The 21,165-nt window shown below is 37.4% G+C and overlaps 1 protein-coding gene across 1 annotated transcript in view; it reads right to left on the reverse strand.

Annotated features, from left to right (window-relative positions):
- Positions 1–21,165, reverse strand: part of PCYT1A (phosphate cytidylyltransferase 1A, choline) — a 57,247-nt gene that overhangs the window by 8,608 nt on the left and 27,474 nt on the right. Inside the window, exons 3-4 of the mRNA XM_020986038.2 lie at positions 20,108–20,234; positions 12,323–12,422 (exon numbers count right to left, since the gene is read on the reverse strand). Coding sequence (XP_020841697.1) covers positions 12,323–12,422; positions 20,108–20,234 — 227 coding nt within the window. The remainder of the gene's footprint in view (positions 1–12,322; positions 12,423–20,107; positions 20,235–21,165) is intronic.

Genomic DNA, 21,165 nt, shown 5'->3' on the forward strand with positions numbered 1-21,165 from the left:
ATCACTGTGCCTACCAAATGATCTGGAATTTGACACCTCCCCCTCTACTTCCCTCTTAAAGTGTCTCTTGATTATCCATTCAAACTGAGGGGAGTAGAAATAATATCCCCAAACTTTCTTGTACAGTAACTAAATATAAAAAGACACACCATTAAAAAAAAAACATCAGTAGAATGAAAGAAAAGTTAGTTCCTTGGATAACTACACTAGAGTAGAACTGTTATATACAAAAGGAACAGGGCTATTGTAAGATAAAGTGAACCACTTCATTAAAACTGAAAAAGTTTTGCACAAATCAAATCAATTCAGCTAGAATTAGAAGGAAACAAGTTATATGGGGGAAAATCTTTGTAGCAAATATCTCTAACAAAGGTCTGAAATCCAAGTTTTATAAGGAATTGACACAAACTTATTAAGTACACAAGCCATTTCCCAATAAAGAAGTAGTCAAGGGATATAAACAGTCATTTTTCCTTTAAAATTCTGGTTTTATGTCACCTACATTTCCTAAGAGGGGCAGCTAGGTGATGCAATAGATAAGAGTCCAAGGTCTGGAGTCAGGAAGACTCATCTTCCCGAGTTAAAATCTGGCCTCAGACACTTACTACCTTGGGTGACTTTGGGCAAGTCACTTAAACTCTCTGCCTCAGTTACTCATTTGTAAAATGAGCTGGAGAAGCAAATGGCAAACCACTCCAGTATTTCTGTCAAGAAAACCCCAAATAAGGTCACCAAGAGTTGCACGTGACTGAAATGACTAAGCAACAACAAACATTTCCTAACACATCTCTTCCTTCTTCCAGAAAGCCAACCCTTGTAACAAAGAATAAAAACAGAGGTAGAAAAACAATTCCACAACACTAACCAACACATATGAAATTTTCCACACATAGACAAAGAGAAGTGCCTTCTCATATCTTTTCTCTGGGGTAAAGCTAAGTCATTGTAATATCACAGTATTTTGTTTCAATTGTTTTGCTATTACTGTTCTTTCCAGTTTCATTTTTATATTAATAATGCCAGCTTTTTAATAAAAGAATGGTCATTTGGCTGTCTATCTCTTAGACTAAAGAGTTTTTCTGAGGATACATGCTATTGTTGTTGTTATTGTTTAATCTGCAAGCTGGCTGCCTCAGACAAACTGAGACCTGGGAAAGAACTTAGTTTAAAAAGACCTAGGTCTCCCACTGTGTTATCCTGATCTACATCTTGCCACTGGACATACATGGCTCAGGAAGACAGAGTGCAGCTGGTGACTGCTGAGCCCTGCTTCACTTAAATCCAATTCACTTGTAAATCATGTCACTTTCCCAGTGTCATGGTCCTCTTTGAGAATGAAAGACAAACAACAACAAAAATTCATTTTTATAGCCATCCTGGTTCTGTTTCAGTTTGCGTCAGTTCATAAGTTTTCAACACTTCTCTATAGTCATCAAATTCACTATCCATTAAAACCAGCAACATCTCATTATATTCATGTACCACAGCTCATTTATCCATTTCCCAATCAATGTGTATCTACTTTCTTTCCAGGCTTTTATCACTATAAAAATTGTTGCCATAAATATACTAGAATATGGGACCTTTCTTTTCATCAATGACCTCCTTAGGGAATATGTCTAGCAGTAAGGTCGCTGGAGTCAAAAGGAATGAATATTTTAATCTTTCTTAACATAATTCTAAATTGCTTTCCAGAATGGTTGAACCAATTCACAGCTTTGCCAATATTTAATTTCTTTGCCAATCGATTTTTAAAAGAAGGAATGCAAGCCATAAACAGCTATATAAAAAAAGTTACCAATCACTAATAATAAGAGAAATGTAAGTTAAAACAACTCTCAATTTTCACCTCACACTCATCAGATTGGTAAAGATGACAAAAGATGAGAACGGTAAATGTAGAAAGAGTTATGGAAGACAGGCACACAAAAGCACAGCTCATGAAGCTGTGAATGGTCCAGTCTTTTCTGGAGAATAATTTGGAATTAAAGACAAAAAAGCAACAATAAAAAAGTGTTTTGGTTTGTTTGTTTTTAAAGAACTTCCTTCAAGTTATTCTGTCCCATATCCTCAGTTTTTAGGCCACATTATACCAAACCTAGTCAGAATTAATCTAAAAGGATCAGAGTAGGTCTAGCTTGATCACAGATCTCCAGGGGAGGAAAAATAATACACTACCTATTTTAGAGCACTACTGTGAGAAAAGTACTTTGGAAAATATAAAATATTATAGAAATATGAGTTATTATTTCTTGCTGCAATTAAAGGGTTTCTTTTGTATATATCTATTTTCCCCAATTACAAAAACAATTTTTAAAAACATTTTTGTTGTGTTTTTTTTTCCCCAATAAAGTCAACTTAGTTATCAATGAGTAAATGGTCTGCTTTGCACATAATCCATTGTAACCATTCCAAAACTGCTGTCTAGGGAAGGGTTGGTAAAGACAGAATGCTTTATTTATGCTTCAAAAATAAACCTAGATTATGAATTATTTTTTATATTCCTTTTTTAAAAAATGTATTACACTTTCCCCCTCTGTTAGTAAACAGTAAGAATTAGTTGGGCTGTTTAGACGTCGTGATGTAAATGAGAGAGAAAAGTGACTCTTTGCCTTTATACTTCTGTTCAGGCCACTCTCTGTGCCTAGAGGGCCTCTCCCCTTCCCCTTTTAACCATTAAACTAATACCAGTGCTTTAAAATTCAACTCAAATGCCACCCCTTCCATGATGTCTTCGTTGATTGCCTCTCATTAATGACCCTCTCTCTCAGGCATCACTAATGTATTTATACAATACAATATAGTTATAGCTCTAAGTTCAAGAAGTCGGAGACCATGTTTTATCTAAATAATGAATTTTCTTTGGTGCTCAGCATTATGTTCTACACACAGGAGGCAATTACGTATGCTGAGTGAAGAAATAAGTAAATCATTCTGGGGTGGAGGGCTTACTTTAAAGTAAAAAAACAGACACACCAAATACAAAATCCACATACAGAACCAGATACATTGCCCTCCGCCGCTCTTCTTTAAAAAACAAAACAAAGCAAACAAAAAATATTTTTACTGATTTTTTTTACATCATCTAAATTTACCCCTATATACCTCCCCCACCCAGAGAGCTACTGCTTAAAGAATTCCTCCTTTCCGTTCTTCAACCTAACTTCCCTATGACTTTAACCTCAAGCCCTTGTCAAATCTACCTGATAATACAGACATATTTCCCCTGATTGCTCTTTCTCAGTCTCCTTTGTTGGATCTGTATCATGCTCCCTCACTGTAGGTATTGTGAGCATTTCTCAGGGTTCTGTCCTAGGCCCTCTTCTCTACTCCCTCTATACTCATCAGTTCATATGGGTTTAACTACAATCTTAGAAATATCACTTTGGCAACTAGGTGGCACCACAGATAAAGTATCAGATCTAGAGTTTGGAAGATCTGAGTTCTAATATTGCAATGGATACTATGTAACCCTGGGCTTAACTTCTATTTACCTTAGTTTCCTCATCTATAAAATGGAAATGATAGTAATGGCACCTACCTCCCAAGGTTGTTGTGAGGATAAATCACATTTGTAAAACACCTTGCAAACCTTAAAGCACTATACAAAATGTTAGCTATTATTATTGTTGTTATTATCATAACAAATGACTTGCAGTCCTAGCCTGTCCCCTGAACTTCTATCCTGCATCACCTAGTGCCTACTGGAGTTAGACAATCCCAAACGAATGTCCTGGAACAATTTATACAATACCAATAACACTGTAAAGACAAATAATTTTGAAAGACTTAGGAATGCTAATCAATTAGGTGAACAACCATGATGGCAGAGGTTTCATGGTAGATGAAACACAATGCCCACTTCCTGACAATGACAGACTCAGAGTGGCATGTTTTGTTTTGTTTTTTGAGGCATGTTTTTTTGGACAGGGTCAATATGAAAATTTGTTCTGTTTAGCTATGTATGTCTGTAACAGGGGTTTTGTTTTTCTTTCCAGGTGGGGAGCAGGGAGAGGGAGGAAAAGGGACAGGAAGGAAAAGAAGCCATATTTTCATTGCGTGAAAAAATTTAACAAAAAATGTCTACAACAGACTTCATCTTTTCCCACTTCAAACTTCTTTATTTCTGCTGAAGGTCCCACCATTCTTTCAGGTCCCAGGTTCAGAATTTTAGCATTGTCTTTGGCTTCTCAATCAATCAATCAATACATTCAATCAATTCACAAATCTTGCCATTCCTACCTCCATAACTACTTGTATACATTTGTATTAATTCACTTTATATTTATGCCATATGTACATATTTTCTCTACTTGTTGCCTTCCCAATTAGAATAAAAGCAGGGATTGTTTCATTCTTTGTACTTGTATCCCCAGTGCCTAATCCCGTACATGATACACAGTGGTGCTGGTTGATTGAATCAATGACTGAGCTGGTTCCCCACACAGGCCTCTGAGAGCAAGTATAACTAAAAATTAGACCTAGATGAAACTCATGGTCTCTTCCTTAAGCTTTTACAAGGTAGATACTAATAAAGACTAGATGTCTTATGCAGAACTATCCTGGATTTCACATTCCTTTACCTCTTTATATATATGCCTTCAAATTATCCTCATCAACATATTTTGTTTTTATCAGACCTCGTACGCTCTCCTTCTTTTCCCTCTCCTCTCCCTCTTTTATCCTCTCTGCTCAAAAAGTCAAAATTTATGTGCTGATTTTTTAAAATTTCCACTTTCCAAGCAAAGTGGCTTCTTGGCTTCCTTTAAATCCCAACTAAAATCCTACCTTCTACAGGAATCCTTTCCCAACTCCTCTTAGTTTCAGTGCCTTCCTTCCCTCTATTAATTATTTCTTATTTATCCTGTATATAACTTGCTTTGTATAAATATGTTTGCACATTGTCTCCTTATTATAGTGCGAGCTCCTTGAGCAAAGGGACTTCCTTTTGTCTCTTTTTGTCACAGCGCCTGGTACACAATAGGCCCTTAATAAAATGTTTATTGATCGATTCTGTGGTCCACTCCTCCATATTAGCCCTTTTTCTCTCTAGTTTCATCCACTGTTTCCCAGATTGCACCTACCTATTGCATCATTAAACCTCCCTATGAAAACTTAAAGAACACTCTTCTCTGCACCAAGCATAAGTTCAAGATTCACTAGGTATAATTTTTGCCATATCTGTTGAAGGGAAGTTGAATGGTGTATTACAAAGAGCACTGGTCTCAGACACAAGGCCACAGTTCTAGTCCCAGGAATGTTGTTGATACTTGTTGCTATTGGAACGATGGCACCACAAGAACTGTTCTATTTTTGATGAAATGAACTATGAATTCAGATATTTAGTTTTGTGGGTAATCATTTATACTAAATAGGAAAGTGAGCCCACTTACTAAGAGAGCATCACTCACTAAGGCTGAAGGGGAAAGCAAATAATATGTGTGGGCTTTGTTGAATTAAATGATCTGGCACTTACGAATATTCCATTTATTTTCAACTCGATTTCACCAAAAATGGTCCACAATTAAGTTTACACACTGTTATGTTTGGTAATAATAACACTTTGTTCAGGGTTGGGCACAATGATGAACTCAGAACTCTCTTCAGTAAGGGAAATGTCAAGTGCTGCTGCCTCCAACTGAATCTCTCATCACATGACTAAATTCAACCCTTGAACTAAATGTCTGTCGGCATTTTGGGATCTGACTCCCCCTTACAATGTTACAGTCACTGTGTTTCTAATCTGGGTTTGTTGCAGTCCTGTCCATGAGATAATTTATTAAGTCATACTGACTATATTAAGTACTCTGCTGATCAAACGATTACAAGTAACCAGAAACTACCACATCACAGAAGGAAACATTTTAAACATGAATAAAGCTGAGCTATCTGGCAAAAGTAAAGCATTCTGTGAAATGTGAAAACTTCCTTTTGTGAAGACTCAGATGCCAGGCACCTTTCAACATACTGTCCATAGGTGCTATGGCACTCAAACATTATGCTCTTCATTCTGGAGAGCAATCTGCAACTATGCCCAAAGAACAACCACACTGTTTCACAAACAGCAATACCGCTAATAGATCTGTATCCCAAAAAGATCATAAAAAAGGGAAAAGGACTTACATGTACAAAAATATTTTAGCAGTTCTTTTTGTGGTGGCCAAAAATTGGAAATTGAGGGGATGCCCATCAATTGTGTAATGCTGAAAAAGTTGTGGCATATGAATGTAATAGAATACTCCATTGTGCTATAAGAAATGATGAGCAGGATGCTCTCAGAAAAACCTGGAAAGACCTACATGAACTGATGCAAACTGAAATGAGCAGAACCAGCAGAACATTGTACACAATGACAGCAACACTGTATGATGATCAACTATGAATGACTTAGCTCTTCTCAGCAATACAATGATCCAAGACAACTACAAAGGATTCATGATGAAAAATGCTGTCCACATCCAGAGAAAGAACTGATGAACCCTGAATGATGATCAAAGGATACTATTTTTAGTTTCTTAATTTTTTTTGTATTTTTTTTCCTTTTGGTCTGTTTCTTCTTTCACAATACGACTATTATGGAAATATGTTTTACATGATTGCACATATATAATCTATACCAAATTGCTTACCATTTTAGGAGAGGGGAGGAGAGAGAGTAAGAAAAATTTGGAACTCAAAATTTTATAAAAATGAATGTTAAAACTGTCTTTACATATAATTGGGAGAAAATAGAATACTATTTTTAAAAAAGAGTAAAAATCAAATAAAATAACTACAGAATTATGAAATATCTGTAAGCAAACCTACCAAGGCATATAAAAGAACAAAACATTCTTTAAAGAAATAAGACAGATCTAAATAATTAGAAAAATATTAATTGTTCACAGTTGAGCCATGCCAGTTAATATAATAAAAATGACAGCACTACCTAAAATAAAATGAAACAATTTCTTCTGATAAAATACTCAAGATATGTACATACCCCCTAAGAGGCCAAGAACATTCCTTAATGGATCAATTAAACAGTTCTCAAAAGAAGAACTGTAAACTATTAACATATGAAAAATTACTCCAAATCATGACTAATGAGAGAAAAGAACATTTACCTCACAGCTAGTAAACTGGCAAAGATGGCAAAAGATGGAAATTATCAGTGTTGGGGGTGTTATGGAAAGACAGGCATACTTATTCATTGCTGGTGTGACTGTGAATTAGTACAACCGTTCTGGAAAGCAATTTGGAATTATACAGATAAAAAAAAATAAACTGGCTAAAATGTCTATATCTTTTGACTCGGAGATCTCACTACTAAGCATGTACCACAACGAGGTCGATGGGAGAAAGGTCTCATACGTGCAAAAATATTCATAGCAGCACTTTTTAGGGTAGCAAAGAACTGGAAACAAAGCAAACTGTGTTACATGAATATAATATATTCTGTGCTAGATAATATAATGTGCTAGAAGAAATGATGAATATGAAGTCAGAGAAGCATAAGATGATTACAATCAGTACTGTCTCATAAAGCAGAGATGAAGTGGTAAGTAAAACTAGTTTAAAGAAAGCTTGGCAAGCCAAGTCATCCCACAGACATTTAAGGAAAAAAGTGAAAAGATAACAAAAGGAAGAAAAAAGGAAAATATTTGTAAAAAGTATTACAACAAACCATTTTCCCCATCAAAGACAGTCGAACCACTCCAGTTTCTCTAACATTCAGAAAGCAATGGAGAGGCATATGGTGAGTATGAATAGGCTGTGACATATAACTAATGAAGTGCTCCAAAGGACAGGAAAAGTTATCTTCACGGAAATTTATGATAGGAAAACTGGTAAAGATCCCCTGGCAATGTGGGTGAGGGAAAGGGATGACAAGTGGACAGCCAGAGCAATCCATTGAGTAACTTTTGATGACAGGAGAAATCAAAGAAGGCTTCCAGCATATTTGGTGGGCCCCCTGAGACAAACTCACAGGACCACTGCACATCTGGCTGCCCCTTGTTTTTAGGTACGTTGGATTTATTTTCTATATACATATTCTGTATTTACTAATTTATATCCTTGTTATCTCCCCAGTTAAAATGAAAGCTCCTTCTAAATGAGGAGCATTAGATACATTTGGATATTTGAATACACACCCTGACTCTGGTCACATCTTAGACCTAATAATCTTTTGGAATTCTACCAATTCACTTAACTATTCTCAGCAATATGATGAGCCAAGACAATTCCAAAGGACTCATGTTGAAAAATGCTATCAACCTCCAGAGAAAGAACTGGCGATATCTTGAATACAGACTGAAATACACTATTTTTCACTTTGTTCCTTCTTTCATTTTTTTCTGGTTCAGGTTTTCTTCCACAAAATGACTAACATGGAAATATGTTTTACAGGATTGCACATGTATAACCTATATCAAACTACTCACCACCTCAGAAAGATGAGGTGAGAGGGATGGAAAGAGGAAAGTATAGAATTTGAAACTCAAAACTTAAAAAAAAATGTCAAAAATTGTTTTTACATGTAATTGGGGAAAATACTATTATTATTAGTTGTTTGTTTTGGGGGGGTTTTTTGCACAAGGCAATCAGGTGAAGTGACTTGCCCAGGGTCACATAGCCAGTAAGTGTCAATATGGTCTGAGGCCAAATTTGAACTCAGGTCTTCCTGAATCCAGGGCCAGTGCTCTATCCACTGTGCCATCTAGCTGCCTCAAAAATATTCTTTTTTAAAAATTATACCAACTCCAAGATCCAGAATTTTAAAATTACACTCTTAACCACCACCACTTCCTTTCTCTCCCTGCCTTCCTCCTTCTATCTTAAAATAAACCTACTCTTTACCTTTATTGTGTATGACAACTGACATTGATACATCCCTGTTTTCCTATTTCCTTTTTGCTGGGGCACTTGATACTTCTTGACAATTCTACTTCATCTTTACTGACTGCCCTTATGGACTCATAAGCAATTTTTCCTCACAGCAATTTTTCCAACCTATTCTAATTTCTTCTTAACAATAAACACATCACAGTCCACAGCACTTCAGGGATACGGCTTAGCCTCAAACTTCACTGAGAAGACTGAGGACACCCATCAACCTCATTCAGTTGTTCCTCTTCATTTCTGCCACCTTTTCAGAATCATTATTCTCTCCTCCTTCCTTCGTGTCCCAGAAGAACCATTTCTACTATTCACCATGTCTAGTCCTCCTAACCAATACCCCTGATCCCCTACCTCCTACACTCCTGAAAGATTCTGATCCAGCAATCAGCTCCTGTTTTATGCATCTTCAGTCTTCTCTTGCTCTGTTCTACCTATCTAAAACATGCTCAGGTTTACCCAAACCTAATAAATAAGTCGTCCCCTGACCCTTCTATTCTGTCGGGCTATTTTCATCTTACCCCTTTTAACCAAATCCCCACCATTCTAATGTTCTCTAATATCAACAATGACCAAATGACCAAATAACCAAATCCAATGGTCTTTTATCAATCTTTACCCTCTTGTCTCTTTGCAACTCTGACACTACTGACCACCTCTCCTTAATCCTCTCACCTCCTGAGGTTTCAATACCAACCACACTCTCAATTTTCCTCCTACGCCTCTACTTCTTCCCTGTCTCTACTGATTCTTCATTTTCTTTTCAGCCCTTTAGTAGGGATATTTCTCAAAAGTCTGTCCCTGACCCTCTTCTCTTCTTTCTCAGTGGTCTCTTTGGCAATCTCATTCACTCTCATATCTTCAAATGACATCTCTTATGCAGATGATTCCCAGGCCTGGCCCTTTGAGCTCCAAATCCACACCTCCTACTGGAACATATCCAAAACGGGATTTATTACCATTCTCCCTCAACCTGCTCCTTTTTTGATTTCACTACAGCTGTCTGACATCAGCGTTTCTATATTTGCAACTTCCAGTTTGTCTTGGATGCTTCCATCATTATCCCCTCTCCTATCTAATCAGTTACCAAGTCCTCCAGCTCTGTGATATCTCTCTTGTCAGTCCCCTCACTCCTCCCTATTTCAGATGTCTCCTTTCTGGCACAAGCTCTCATGATCACCTGCATGAACTTTATTTTGTATATATTTATAAGTGTACATGTCACCTCCCCAATGGAACAGATGTTCTTTAAAGGAAGTGAATTCAAATTCATTCTTGTCCTTGTCTCCCGCCCTTTACAGACTGATACAATAATCTCCTTTCAGGTTTTCTTACATTCTAATTGGTCTTTTATACTGATGCCAGGAAAATCTTTCTTATGTGGTCAATTACCCTTCTGAATAAAACATTTACAGCCTATTGAAACTTCAAATTAATTTGCTGAGTATTCATGGCCCAGCATAAGCTAAGTGCTCCAGATGTTCTCGATTCCTGAAATGTCCTCCTCCCTCCCTACTCTCTTTCTACTCCCTGAATTCCTACCTCTTTTTTACTGCCCAACTGAAATGCTACATCCTCCAAAGAAGCATTAAAGTACAGAAAATGTTCATGGGACAGTGCTCAATACAATCTGGCCTTGTAAAGAAAGTAGATATATCTTTGTGAACTTCGGGGACTTTTGTGTTGGACTGGATAGATTTTTAAGGTGCTAGAAACACTGCCACTATATTTTGTATTTTCCTGTCTTCCCTTTAATAGAAGGGGAGGAAAATATCTGGTCAGTTAAGTCACTTTAGTAATGTGGACTAAGGTCTTGCTGTGCCATCAAGAGACTTCCTGATTGGTTTCAAGTGAGCCATAAGTTGTACAAGCAGAAGGGTTTCATTAATCATGTACCACTAAGTAAGCTCCAAAGTCAATTCTCTTGGAGGAGATGCACTTCTCCTATTCTCATCTCAAGGACATGAAGAACCAAATATTCCATACGTAAACTCAAGACAGACCAAGCCAGTCCTAAGGAACTGTAGCTAAATAATATAACTTAGAAAATTTAGAATCACTCAGCCTAGAACTACATTCGTTTTATTTGTACTTTCAATAACCTTACCCAGATATATTATATTTGAGAATGCACCTACCCTGTATCTCTAATTCATATCACGGTTATAGTAGTGAAGATTAAGAAGAGCAGACTGATATAGAAAATATTTCTGAGATACAATTGACTGGATCTGGTAATTTAGTGGATGTAAATTACACAGGTATATTGTGTCTGAATTTTCGTATTCTTTTTCCTTGTAAATAAATTCTAGGGAAAAAAACATTCCTCTCATCTTAAATATATAATAGCCAGGGTAAAAGCAAAATGGGGAATTGACAGAATGTGACATGAAAATATAGTGGCAGCAGCAGAAAAATAAGAAGTAATTAAAGATTAAAAAAAAAAAGAATTAAGGATTGTATTAACAGCTCTCTCTTCACTTCACCCTCTTCCCTTCTCCATGGATTAGAAGGATCCTTAGGGTACACAGGGACCAGGAGGCACAATGGCTCAAGCTGAAGTTTGATAATAAGGAAAGTTTAGAAAACAATAAAGAATTAATCCCTGGGTTGAAGAGATTGGTTCCAGGCAAAAGAAATGCTTGTTTCACTGATGCCTGAAGTCTAGGACTGATTCCTGCACAGACTAAGTAGAGTATAAAAGGAGGAAAAAATTATAAGAGTGAGGATGAAGGTTGGGCCACATGCCAGGTTTCTGGACTTCAATCAGTATGTAATACAGCCACCAAAGAATTTGGAGGAATCATCTGAGATGATTAAACATCTGTATAAATAAGATGAAACTGACAGTGGTATGAGGGATTGGAGGGAAGCAAGACCGGGGACAGGGAGACTGGTAAGCAAAATATTGCAACTGCTCAGAATGAGACAATGAGGGCTTAGCCACAGGTGGTAATAGTAGGAATGGAGAGGAGATATATGTGACAAGCTGCAGGAGTGGAATCAAAAGTAGTTAGCAACTAACTGAATTAGGTGGTAGAGAAGTTAGCTGACAAATTCCGAGCCTAGGTTATAGAGATAAAAGTAATGTCATTGAGAGCAATGGGGATGAATTTTGTGGGCTAGTAAACATTTCTTCAGATTGGTGCACTGCTGCCCATTTCAGTATATAATTTTTTTGCCTTAGTCAACAACAACAATATGGTGGGAAAAGTACACCGGAAAAAGAAAGGTAAGTGATGGAAGCTCAGAGAGTGGAATGTACCCTTCTAAACAGCAGTAAGACAGATGAGAGGAAAACCTACTCCAACGTGAGACGTAAACATCAGGGAAGTAACCATTATGCTCATTTACACCATGCAGATGAATGTTTTGCAAATACCATGAGATGCAGAAAAATGAACAAGAATAAGGAAGCACACTTAATATGAAATTTACTTACAAGGAGTCCCTCTCCTGGCTTCATCCATAGTTACTCTGATATAAGGCTTACTGTAGTCAATTTCAATTTCATCTGAAAATGGGGCTGGCTCCTTTAAGCCCTTTAAGAAAAGTAAAGGAGAAGAAACACAGTTAGCTTTCATTGAAGAAAATGGATGACAACCAAATTACAAGAGGAAGGGCAAATTTTAAAAAACAACAATTAAATTAAATATCCTGACATCTTAAGATGAAATTTAATCTCTTTTCAACACCTGGGTGAGGGAAGTGGTTCTTACAGGATGAAGTCTGAAATCCAGGTAAAGGTTTTCCCAACAGTTCTTAAGGAATCTTTCCCCCACTTATTTATGTTCTTGGGTTTCTAAAACATGGATTTGTTTCTCATTGCTTTGGTTTCTTGTTTATACAGTCTATTCCACTGATCTATTTTTTTCAATTTTTAAACCATTATCAAACGGTTTTGATAATTATTCGTACCGAGAAACTTTTTAGTACTTCTGTGCTAAAAATAAAGCTCAATCTGGTTTTGGATAAAAGCTTTTAATCATATTAAAGAAAAATCTTTCTATATCTATGCTTTTTAATGGTCTTCAACTTAAATGAGTTTTGTAATTTGTCAGACAACAATTAGATTTAGACCAGAACCTTATACCCTATTCCATAATAAGCTCCAAATACATATATGACTTGAATATTTATAAATGTTTAAAGTCATACAAAATTGGAGGAGAGAATTCTTAGTCAAACAAAGGAAGGGAAAGCCAATCATAAAACTAAAAACAGATGAGTTAGGTTACATAAAATTAAAAATATTTTGTACAAACAAATCACGGCAGACAGAAAAGAAATTATTTAATGGAAAGGATCTTTCCTTACATCAACCATTATTGACAAACATTTACTTGATAACAAGACATATAAGGAATTAAACATCTGCTATGCACCAGGCATAGCACTAGGCACTAAGGATACAAAGACAAAAGGAAACAGTCCCTGACCTCAAAGAATTTATATCCTACTAGGGAAATACAACATGCATTCAGAACACTAAATATAAAATGTAATTAATTAAGAGAAGGGAGGGAGAAGTCCTCTCGTATGAAGTAACACTTGAGCTGAACCTGAAAACGACCAGAGAATTCCTAGAGGTGGAAGGGAGGAAGGAGAGTATTTCAAGCACAAGGAACAGCCTATGCAAAGACATGGAAGTGGGAGATGGGATGTCTTGTACAGGAAACATCAAGTTTACCTATATATAGTTGAGCAGGAAGGTGGTGGTGATGGTAATGTATAATCAGCTTGGAAAGATGAGCTGACAACAGATTTTGAAAGGTTTTAAATTCTAAAAAGAGGACTGTGTTTTTCCCTTGAGAGAATGAGGCTTTTTGAGCAAGGGAGTAATGCAGTCATGAAGAATGACCTGTGCTTTAGAAATAGCAATCTGGCAGCCGTGTGAGAGAGGAGAGATTTAAAGAACGATTAAATTGAGACAAGAGATAATGAAAGCCTGAACTAGAGTGGTGGCCCAGTGTGGACATAAAAATGACAAGATCTGGCAAATGATTAAATTGTGGGGAAGGGAGGAGCCAAAGAGTTGAAGATGACTAAGACTGTGAACCTGAGCGACTGGAAGGACTGCAGTGTCCTTGTCAAAAATCAGCAATCTGAGAGAAGAGGTGGGTTTATGGGGAAAGATAATGAATTCTGTTTTAGACAGGGGTTGGGTTTGAAATAATTGTGGGAAATTCAGGTGGAGATGTTCTGCAGTCATTTTGGTGATGCAGGTCTGGAACTGGGTCTGAAATTGGGGAGAGATAAGGGCTAGATAAGTAGATTTGGGACTCATTTACAAAGAGATGATATTGAATCAATGGAAACCGATGAGCTTTACAAAAGAGTATAAAGAGAGAAGAGAGGAGGGTCCAAGACACAGAACATGTTCATCTATACATAGTGGGCAGGACATAGATGATGATCCTGAAAAGGGGTCAAAGAAAGAATGGTCAGACTGGAAGAGAACACCAAAACAGAGTACTGTCAGAAAGGAAAGGGGGGGTGGTGGTAGTGAGGGAGAGGAGAGTGGGAAAAAAGCACAAAGGAGAGTACGCAGAGAAATAGGGTGGGCTGTAGAAGAGGAATGGTCAACAATGCAAAACACTGCAGAGATGTCTGGAAGGATGAAGACTAAGAAAATGTCACGGAGTTAGTAATAAAGAATTAATGGTGACCCTGAAGAAAGAAGTTTCAATCAAATGATAACAGGATAATAGATTTAGAATAGAAAGGGACCTCAGAGTTTATCTAGTCCACTATCCTCACTTTACAGATAAGGAAACTGACACCTAAAGAAGTAAAATGACTTGCCCAGACACATATACAGTTAGTGTCAAAGCCAGAATCTGAATCCAAGTCCTCTGACTCCAGATCCAGACAAGACTGCATTATACTGGCATTTAAACTAGACTTCAAAGAATTGAGAAGTAGAAGAGGAGAAAAAAGACAATAAGGCATCTTTTTAAAGCAATCTGATCGTTGAAAGAAATAATACAGTATGATAAATTAGGGGAGTAACAGGAGGATAGTGAAGGCTTGTGAAAGTATGAGGGAAATCTAGACACGTTTGTAGTTAGCAAGGAAATAAGGAATTAGCACAGATAAGACCAAAAGTCATTAATGCTCCAATAGATAAGTCAAAGGATATAAATTATTTCCTATAGAAAAACTGCAAATTATAAATGACCTTATGAAAACACATTTCAAACAACAAGGAACTGTAAATTAAAACAACTCTGAATTTCACCTCATTCCCAGCAAATTGGCAAAGATGACAGAAATGGTCAATGTTGGAGGGACAGGAAGAAGATGGATATGCTGTTCATAGAGCTATGAACTGGTCCAATACATACTGGAAAACAATCTAGAATTACGTAAGAAAAAATTTTAAACTATTCATACATACTCTTTAACCTAGTGATTTCACTATTCAGCATAAACATCAAGGAAGATAGAAAAAAACCAAAAAGTTTTATATTTGCCATAATATTCATAGAATCATGACTCTGTGATAAAGAGAACTAAAAACAAAGTGGGTGCTAAGTGACTGGAAAATGGCTCAATAGTAGCAGTACATGAATGTAGTAGAATGTTACTGGAACTAGGATATGATAAATATAACTTCCGGCAAAGACGGAGGTCAGAACAGAGACAAAAACGACCAGTTCCTACATACCTACTCCAGCAAAAAACCCCTGCAATTTGTACCAGACCAAATAATGATCAAGAAATCCAATGAAAAGCTATAGTAAATTACTCCTTCCACCCCAGAACTGCACAGGAAGTCGGGCAGAAGCTCAGGGGCAAAAGGACTGGGGACTACCAGCAAAGCTAATACAGGCAAACAAGCTGGTGGCCTCCCAGCTGGACCAGGGGTGGGCTACAGACTCATTCAGTCTGCAGGGCTGAGGCTTGAGGCAATAAGCATTAAAGGTTCTTCAACCCCTGTTACAATGAAAAATCCCCAACCTGGTTGGTAACCACAATAAGGAAGGACTTTGGGAGCCAACAAAAGCAATCAGTGCCAAATTTTTGCCTGTTTTTGTCAAAAGAGAAGGTTCAAATTCTGGAGATGGGAGGTGAACAGACACATCCAAAAATGAGAGTGATAACAAAAGAAAAGAATTTTAATTAATTAATTTAAAATAAAGATTACTTATTTCTCTGAACCTGCAGGAAAGAAAAAGAACAGGAAAAGAGATAAAGAAATAAGTTAGATGTAGCCAGAATAAGATAAGGGAGAGTTCATGATTAGTGGCCTCAATTTTCTCAGTTAAATTAGGAGGCCAAATCATCTGTCAAGAATGAGTGGAGGTATGACCAAGGGTATCTGAGGTGGGTGGACAATATAGAAAATAGTTGTTGTGGGACATTTGCCAGGGAAGCAACAGATGAATAATGAGACTATCAAGAACTAATGATCTAGATGAAATTATATAGTATGATCTATTGTGTGCCAGGTCAACATAACACAGTTCTGTGATTTTCTATAGCAATGTTCTGACATCTAGAAAAATACAAGGTAAGGAATTTCTGGTAGGCAATCTCAAAGGTGGTGATAAATTACATGACAAGAGGTTCACAGTATAGCTTTGATGTTACGTGGCTAAGGTGTAAATGTCATATTGACTCACTCTCCTACTTAACTACATCAGCTTTCCCAAAATCATCCTTCCTCAAATCTCCTATTGCTCCTCTCCTCCAACCCTCTCTGTTGAGAAACCTGCTTCATATTTCACTAGAAAAACTGAAGTCATTTGCTAGGAGCTTCCTCTTCATCTCACATGACCCAGAAGCCTCTTACTAAGATGTAGCTTTTCTCTTTGCCACAGCATAACCCTGTATATACACAAGTGATCCCAATGCATCCTATCTTCCCCAGCAGATTGCCTCCTCTCTCACTTATCTCTACCATTATCTCCTTGTCTACTGGACACTTCTCTACTACCTACAAACATACCCATTTCTTCCCCATCCTCAAAAAATTCTCAGTTGATCCAACCATCCCTGCTACCTATCATCCCATCTGTCATTTTGCTATTGTGGCTAAACTCCTTGAAAAGATCATCTACCATAAGTATCTCCACTTCCTTTCCTTTCACCCTCTTCTTTACTCTGCAGTCCAATCTCATTATTCAACAAAAACTGCTCTCTCCAAAGTTACTAATGATCTCTTAATTGCCAAATCTAATAGATTTTTTTCTCAGTTCTCATCCTTCTGTAACTGTCTGCAGCACTTGACACTGTTAATCACCCTCTTCTCCTTGAGATTCTCTTCTTTCTAGGTTTTTGGGATCCTACTCTCTCTCTTGGTTCTCCTTCTCTCTATCTAATTGCTCCTTCTCAGACTCTTTTGTTGGATCTTCACCAAGGTCACATTTGCAACTGTGCATATAACCCGGGGCTCTGTCCTGGGCCCTCTTCTCTTATCCCTCTATACTATTTCACTTGATTTTATTGGCTCCTCCAGAACCAATTATCTCTATGCTGATGATTCTCAAATCCACTTTATCAACCTCTAAGCTCTTTCCTGATTTCCAGTCTTGCACCTGTCTATTGGACATCTCAAACCAGATGTCCCCTAGACATCTTGAACTCATTATCTTTCCATCTAAGTCATTCCTCCTCCAAACTTCCCTATTATAGCTGAGGTTACCATCATCCTCGCAGGCTGACAACCTACATGTATGTCATCCTTCTGAGAACTCAGTCTCTGGGAGCTACTCTGCAACAAGCTATTTACTTTTCTCTGTGACTCAGATGATCAATTAGCCTATTCCTGACAAGTCCTAAAGTTAAAAAAAAGTTATCCATCAGAGGTCCACTGTGCAGGAGTCCCCAAAGGAAAATTCAATTTAACAGCAAGGCTTTAGCTAGTTACCTCATTCTCAACACTCATGTCCAGGATATCCTCATGTTCATGACTGAACATTACGTTTCTTTTAATGTAGCCAAAAATCGAATCAATTTTTTTTGGCTACCATATCAAAAAGACGACTCCTTTTTCACAGGAACTGCTGTCTATCTAATCTGCCTTATTTAGCTTGGTAAGGGCATTGTTAAGCTGGTAAGGAAGGCCACTGAAGGGAAACCAGGATGGTGAAGAGCCTCAAGACTGCATCATGAGAATAAGTAAAGAAACCAGAGTTTTTTCCAAAGCACAAGGAGATAGTCACATGAGTTACATAAATAACCTGGAAGGAAATGAGACAGGTAAAGAAAAATAGGTAGCAATGGAGGCCACAATGACTCCAAATATTACATTATTACTAACTTACACTTCAATACTTCCAAAGATTAATTAGTGTAGGCACTCCTCTCCAAAGACTAAGATGATCATAAGTCCTCCACCTCTGAAGATGGCTTCTTGAGCTGCTATGGTCAGAAATATTCATTATCACTGGTGATCAACCTTCTGGGACTCATTAGTGGTCAGCCTCCTGGTGATGAATCCCTTCAAATTTAGCTGAGGTATTTCAAGCTAAGGCACCCAAGCCCCAGCAGGTCAAAGCCTTTTTAGCTTGTGCTGCAGTGGCATAGCCTTTTAAGTACTCAAGTGTCATTTTCATACCTGAATAAAGCATCAGAGTAGGTCTTCAATATAAGACAAACTAGTAAGAATATCCATATCATTACATTTTATTGCCTTGTCAAGTAATAAACTCATCAGTCTCAAATGACTAACAATTTACAACCCAGATAATGAGGACTTATAAACAATTTCTATATTTGTTTACAAGGTTTTATTATTTTTTTTAACATGCCATAGAAGAGATTCAATCACAGAAATAACAGTATTGTCTTTGTAGCTATGAGTGAAAAATATTAACAAAATAAAAATACTGTTTTGGTTTGTGAGTTTTTAACCAAACAATCCAAAAGAAAACCTCTGCTCTGCCATACAGACTCTTTCTTCAGCACTAGAATTAACTTCATTTGGATCTACAAGTTCAGAATGGGCATAATATTGCCCCATTTGATACCCTTAGTTCTTTTTTTTTTTAAACCTAAGAACCTTTAAGTAGTGCAGTGGCTGGAGTGCTAGACTAGGGAAACCCAAGTTCAAATTCCGTGTCAGACACATACTAGCTGTGTAACCCTGGGCAAGTCACTCAATCTCTCCTACCCTCACTTTCCTATTCTGCAAAGTGACGAGGTTTGACTCTGTGACCTCTAAGTTCTATTATAGTTCTCAATCTACAATCACATGATTCCAAGAGCTTCTGTTTTTCTATTTCCTAAGGATTTGTTATTTCCCTCATGAACATCACTCTTATACCAAAAAGACAGTCCAGAATTCCTTTTCCCTTTAAAACTACAACAGATATTAAATAACAGAAGAGAACAGAGAGGGAAATTCCATTCACATAATCTTCAGTTTTACCATCATCACCAACAAAAAATCTATACTATAAACTATATTGTAATTAAGCCCTCCCTCTCTAAACATCCATTTTGGAAAACAGTAACTTAAATAAGTTTATTAATTTGCTAGATTTCTGGAGCACTTTCTAACTTTAAAGTGCTATCCTTGATTTTTCAGCTATGGGTCAAAAATCAGTGCAGATGGTACAGGTTAGGCTGAAAGGACCGGTTCTGAGTAAGTTAAGCACACAGAAAAATGGGAAACACTGTTGTGTTCTTGGAATACTGTTACCATATTACTGACTGCACAACAATAAAAGGTACTGATAACTTCAAGAGAGTTGATTTGTCTTTCTGGGAAAAGGTCTGATGAAATATTAGAGCTGAGGTAGAGTGGGAAGCCTGGGAAATAGTCTCAGGTGTAGTTTCCCACGTGAGACATACTTGAACTGTGAATGAAAGAAGGCTCTGGAGATAAGAAGCAGCAAATTGTAACCACAATTTTATTTTTTGCAGCAAAACAGAGGAATTTAGGTACAAGAACTGAATTCACTGGAAAAGTATATGGGGTTACAGTGAGAACCCTAAATTAGAGGTTAGAACCTTCATTTCCCCCACTTCATTACTGGAGTTCGCTATTTGGCCATTACCTAACACCTCTAAACTCTCCCAACATTCCTTCTGACTTCAGTGCAAAGCAGACCAACTAAACTGCGGGTTATATTACACTAGCACAGACAGAACAAGCCTTCCAACAGCTGTGTGGATAAGCAATCTTTCCATTATTTAACAGAACACGCAACACTGATCTCATCAATGCTATAGCAAGGTAAGAGATGTCAACCCAGAAAATCCCTTGTTTACTTACAACTGAGCAGCGAGGCATTTTGACAAGAATCCCATATTCTTCTGTTGCCCCGTTGGGTCCAGTCGGTTCTCTCCTCCTCTTCCTTGAATTCAGTTTGGCTGAACTTGGTGCATCCATTTCCTCTAACCTGGACACAGAAGAGGGAAGAGATTGCCTTCTTACTGGGGAAGTAAAAGCAAGCTAACATTTCAGTGACACCAACCACAAACGTACTCAGCAAATGGTCAAATCCAAAGTGTACCTTTCTACGAGGTACGGCAGTTTCATGTGGCATAAACAGTAACACTCAATAAAGCACAGTATCTAGCAGAAACAGTGAATGATGCGCCTGAAAGGGTGGTCAGGCCTTCATTCCTTTCTCACTCCCAACAATTCCATTTTATACGCAGAAAATATACTGTATATTGTAGCTCACAAGCATGCCTGTAATAACACAATTTACATTCTTATTGAAGATCAAAGACTAGAGTTCCTTGGTTTAAAAGGGATACTATGTAAGTTCTAGTATTGCTCATATCTATGGCAGGAGAACACTGGAGGTACGGTAGGTGCACAGGAAGTTTGGTGAGATTGGTCTGGTGCAGAAAGGGGAAAAGGCATGTCTCTCTCCCCGCTCCCCGCAAGATAAGAGCAAGCTGAGACATTTGCAATCTAGTCACTAAAGCTATACTTTGCTTAGTGTCCCACTCTAATTCAATTTTTATGTCCAGAGACTCCTCCCCAATATTGATGGTGAAGTAATGTGCAGAAGCAAAGGTAAAGTGGTTTGTAAATAATTTCTTTAGTCTGGAACTTGATAACTTAAGAAAGGATTGAAATGTTTAGTGAACAAAGCCCCACTGACAAAAGCTAATATTCAAATAAGAGCAGGTAACTTTAGAGAGAGTGAGATTGCAATATGAAAGAATAAATTTACATTTTCAAGAGGAAGAAATAAAAGAATCAAGGATATATTAATTACAGGGCAGCCAGGTGGAACAGTGGATACAGCACAGACCCTGGGGTCAGGAGGACTCAAATCTGGCCTCAGACACTTGACACTTACTAGCTGTGAGACC

This window comes from Phascolarctos cinereus, unplaced genomic scaffold, assembly GCF_003287225.1.
Source record: "Phascolarctos cinereus isolate Bilbo 61053 unplaced genomic scaffold, phaCin_HiC Scaffold_726;HRSCAF=1367, whole genome shotgun sequence".
NCBI classification, from domain to species: domain Eukaryota; kingdom Metazoa; phylum Chordata; class Mammalia; order Diprotodontia; family Phascolarctidae; genus Phascolarctos; species Phascolarctos cinereus.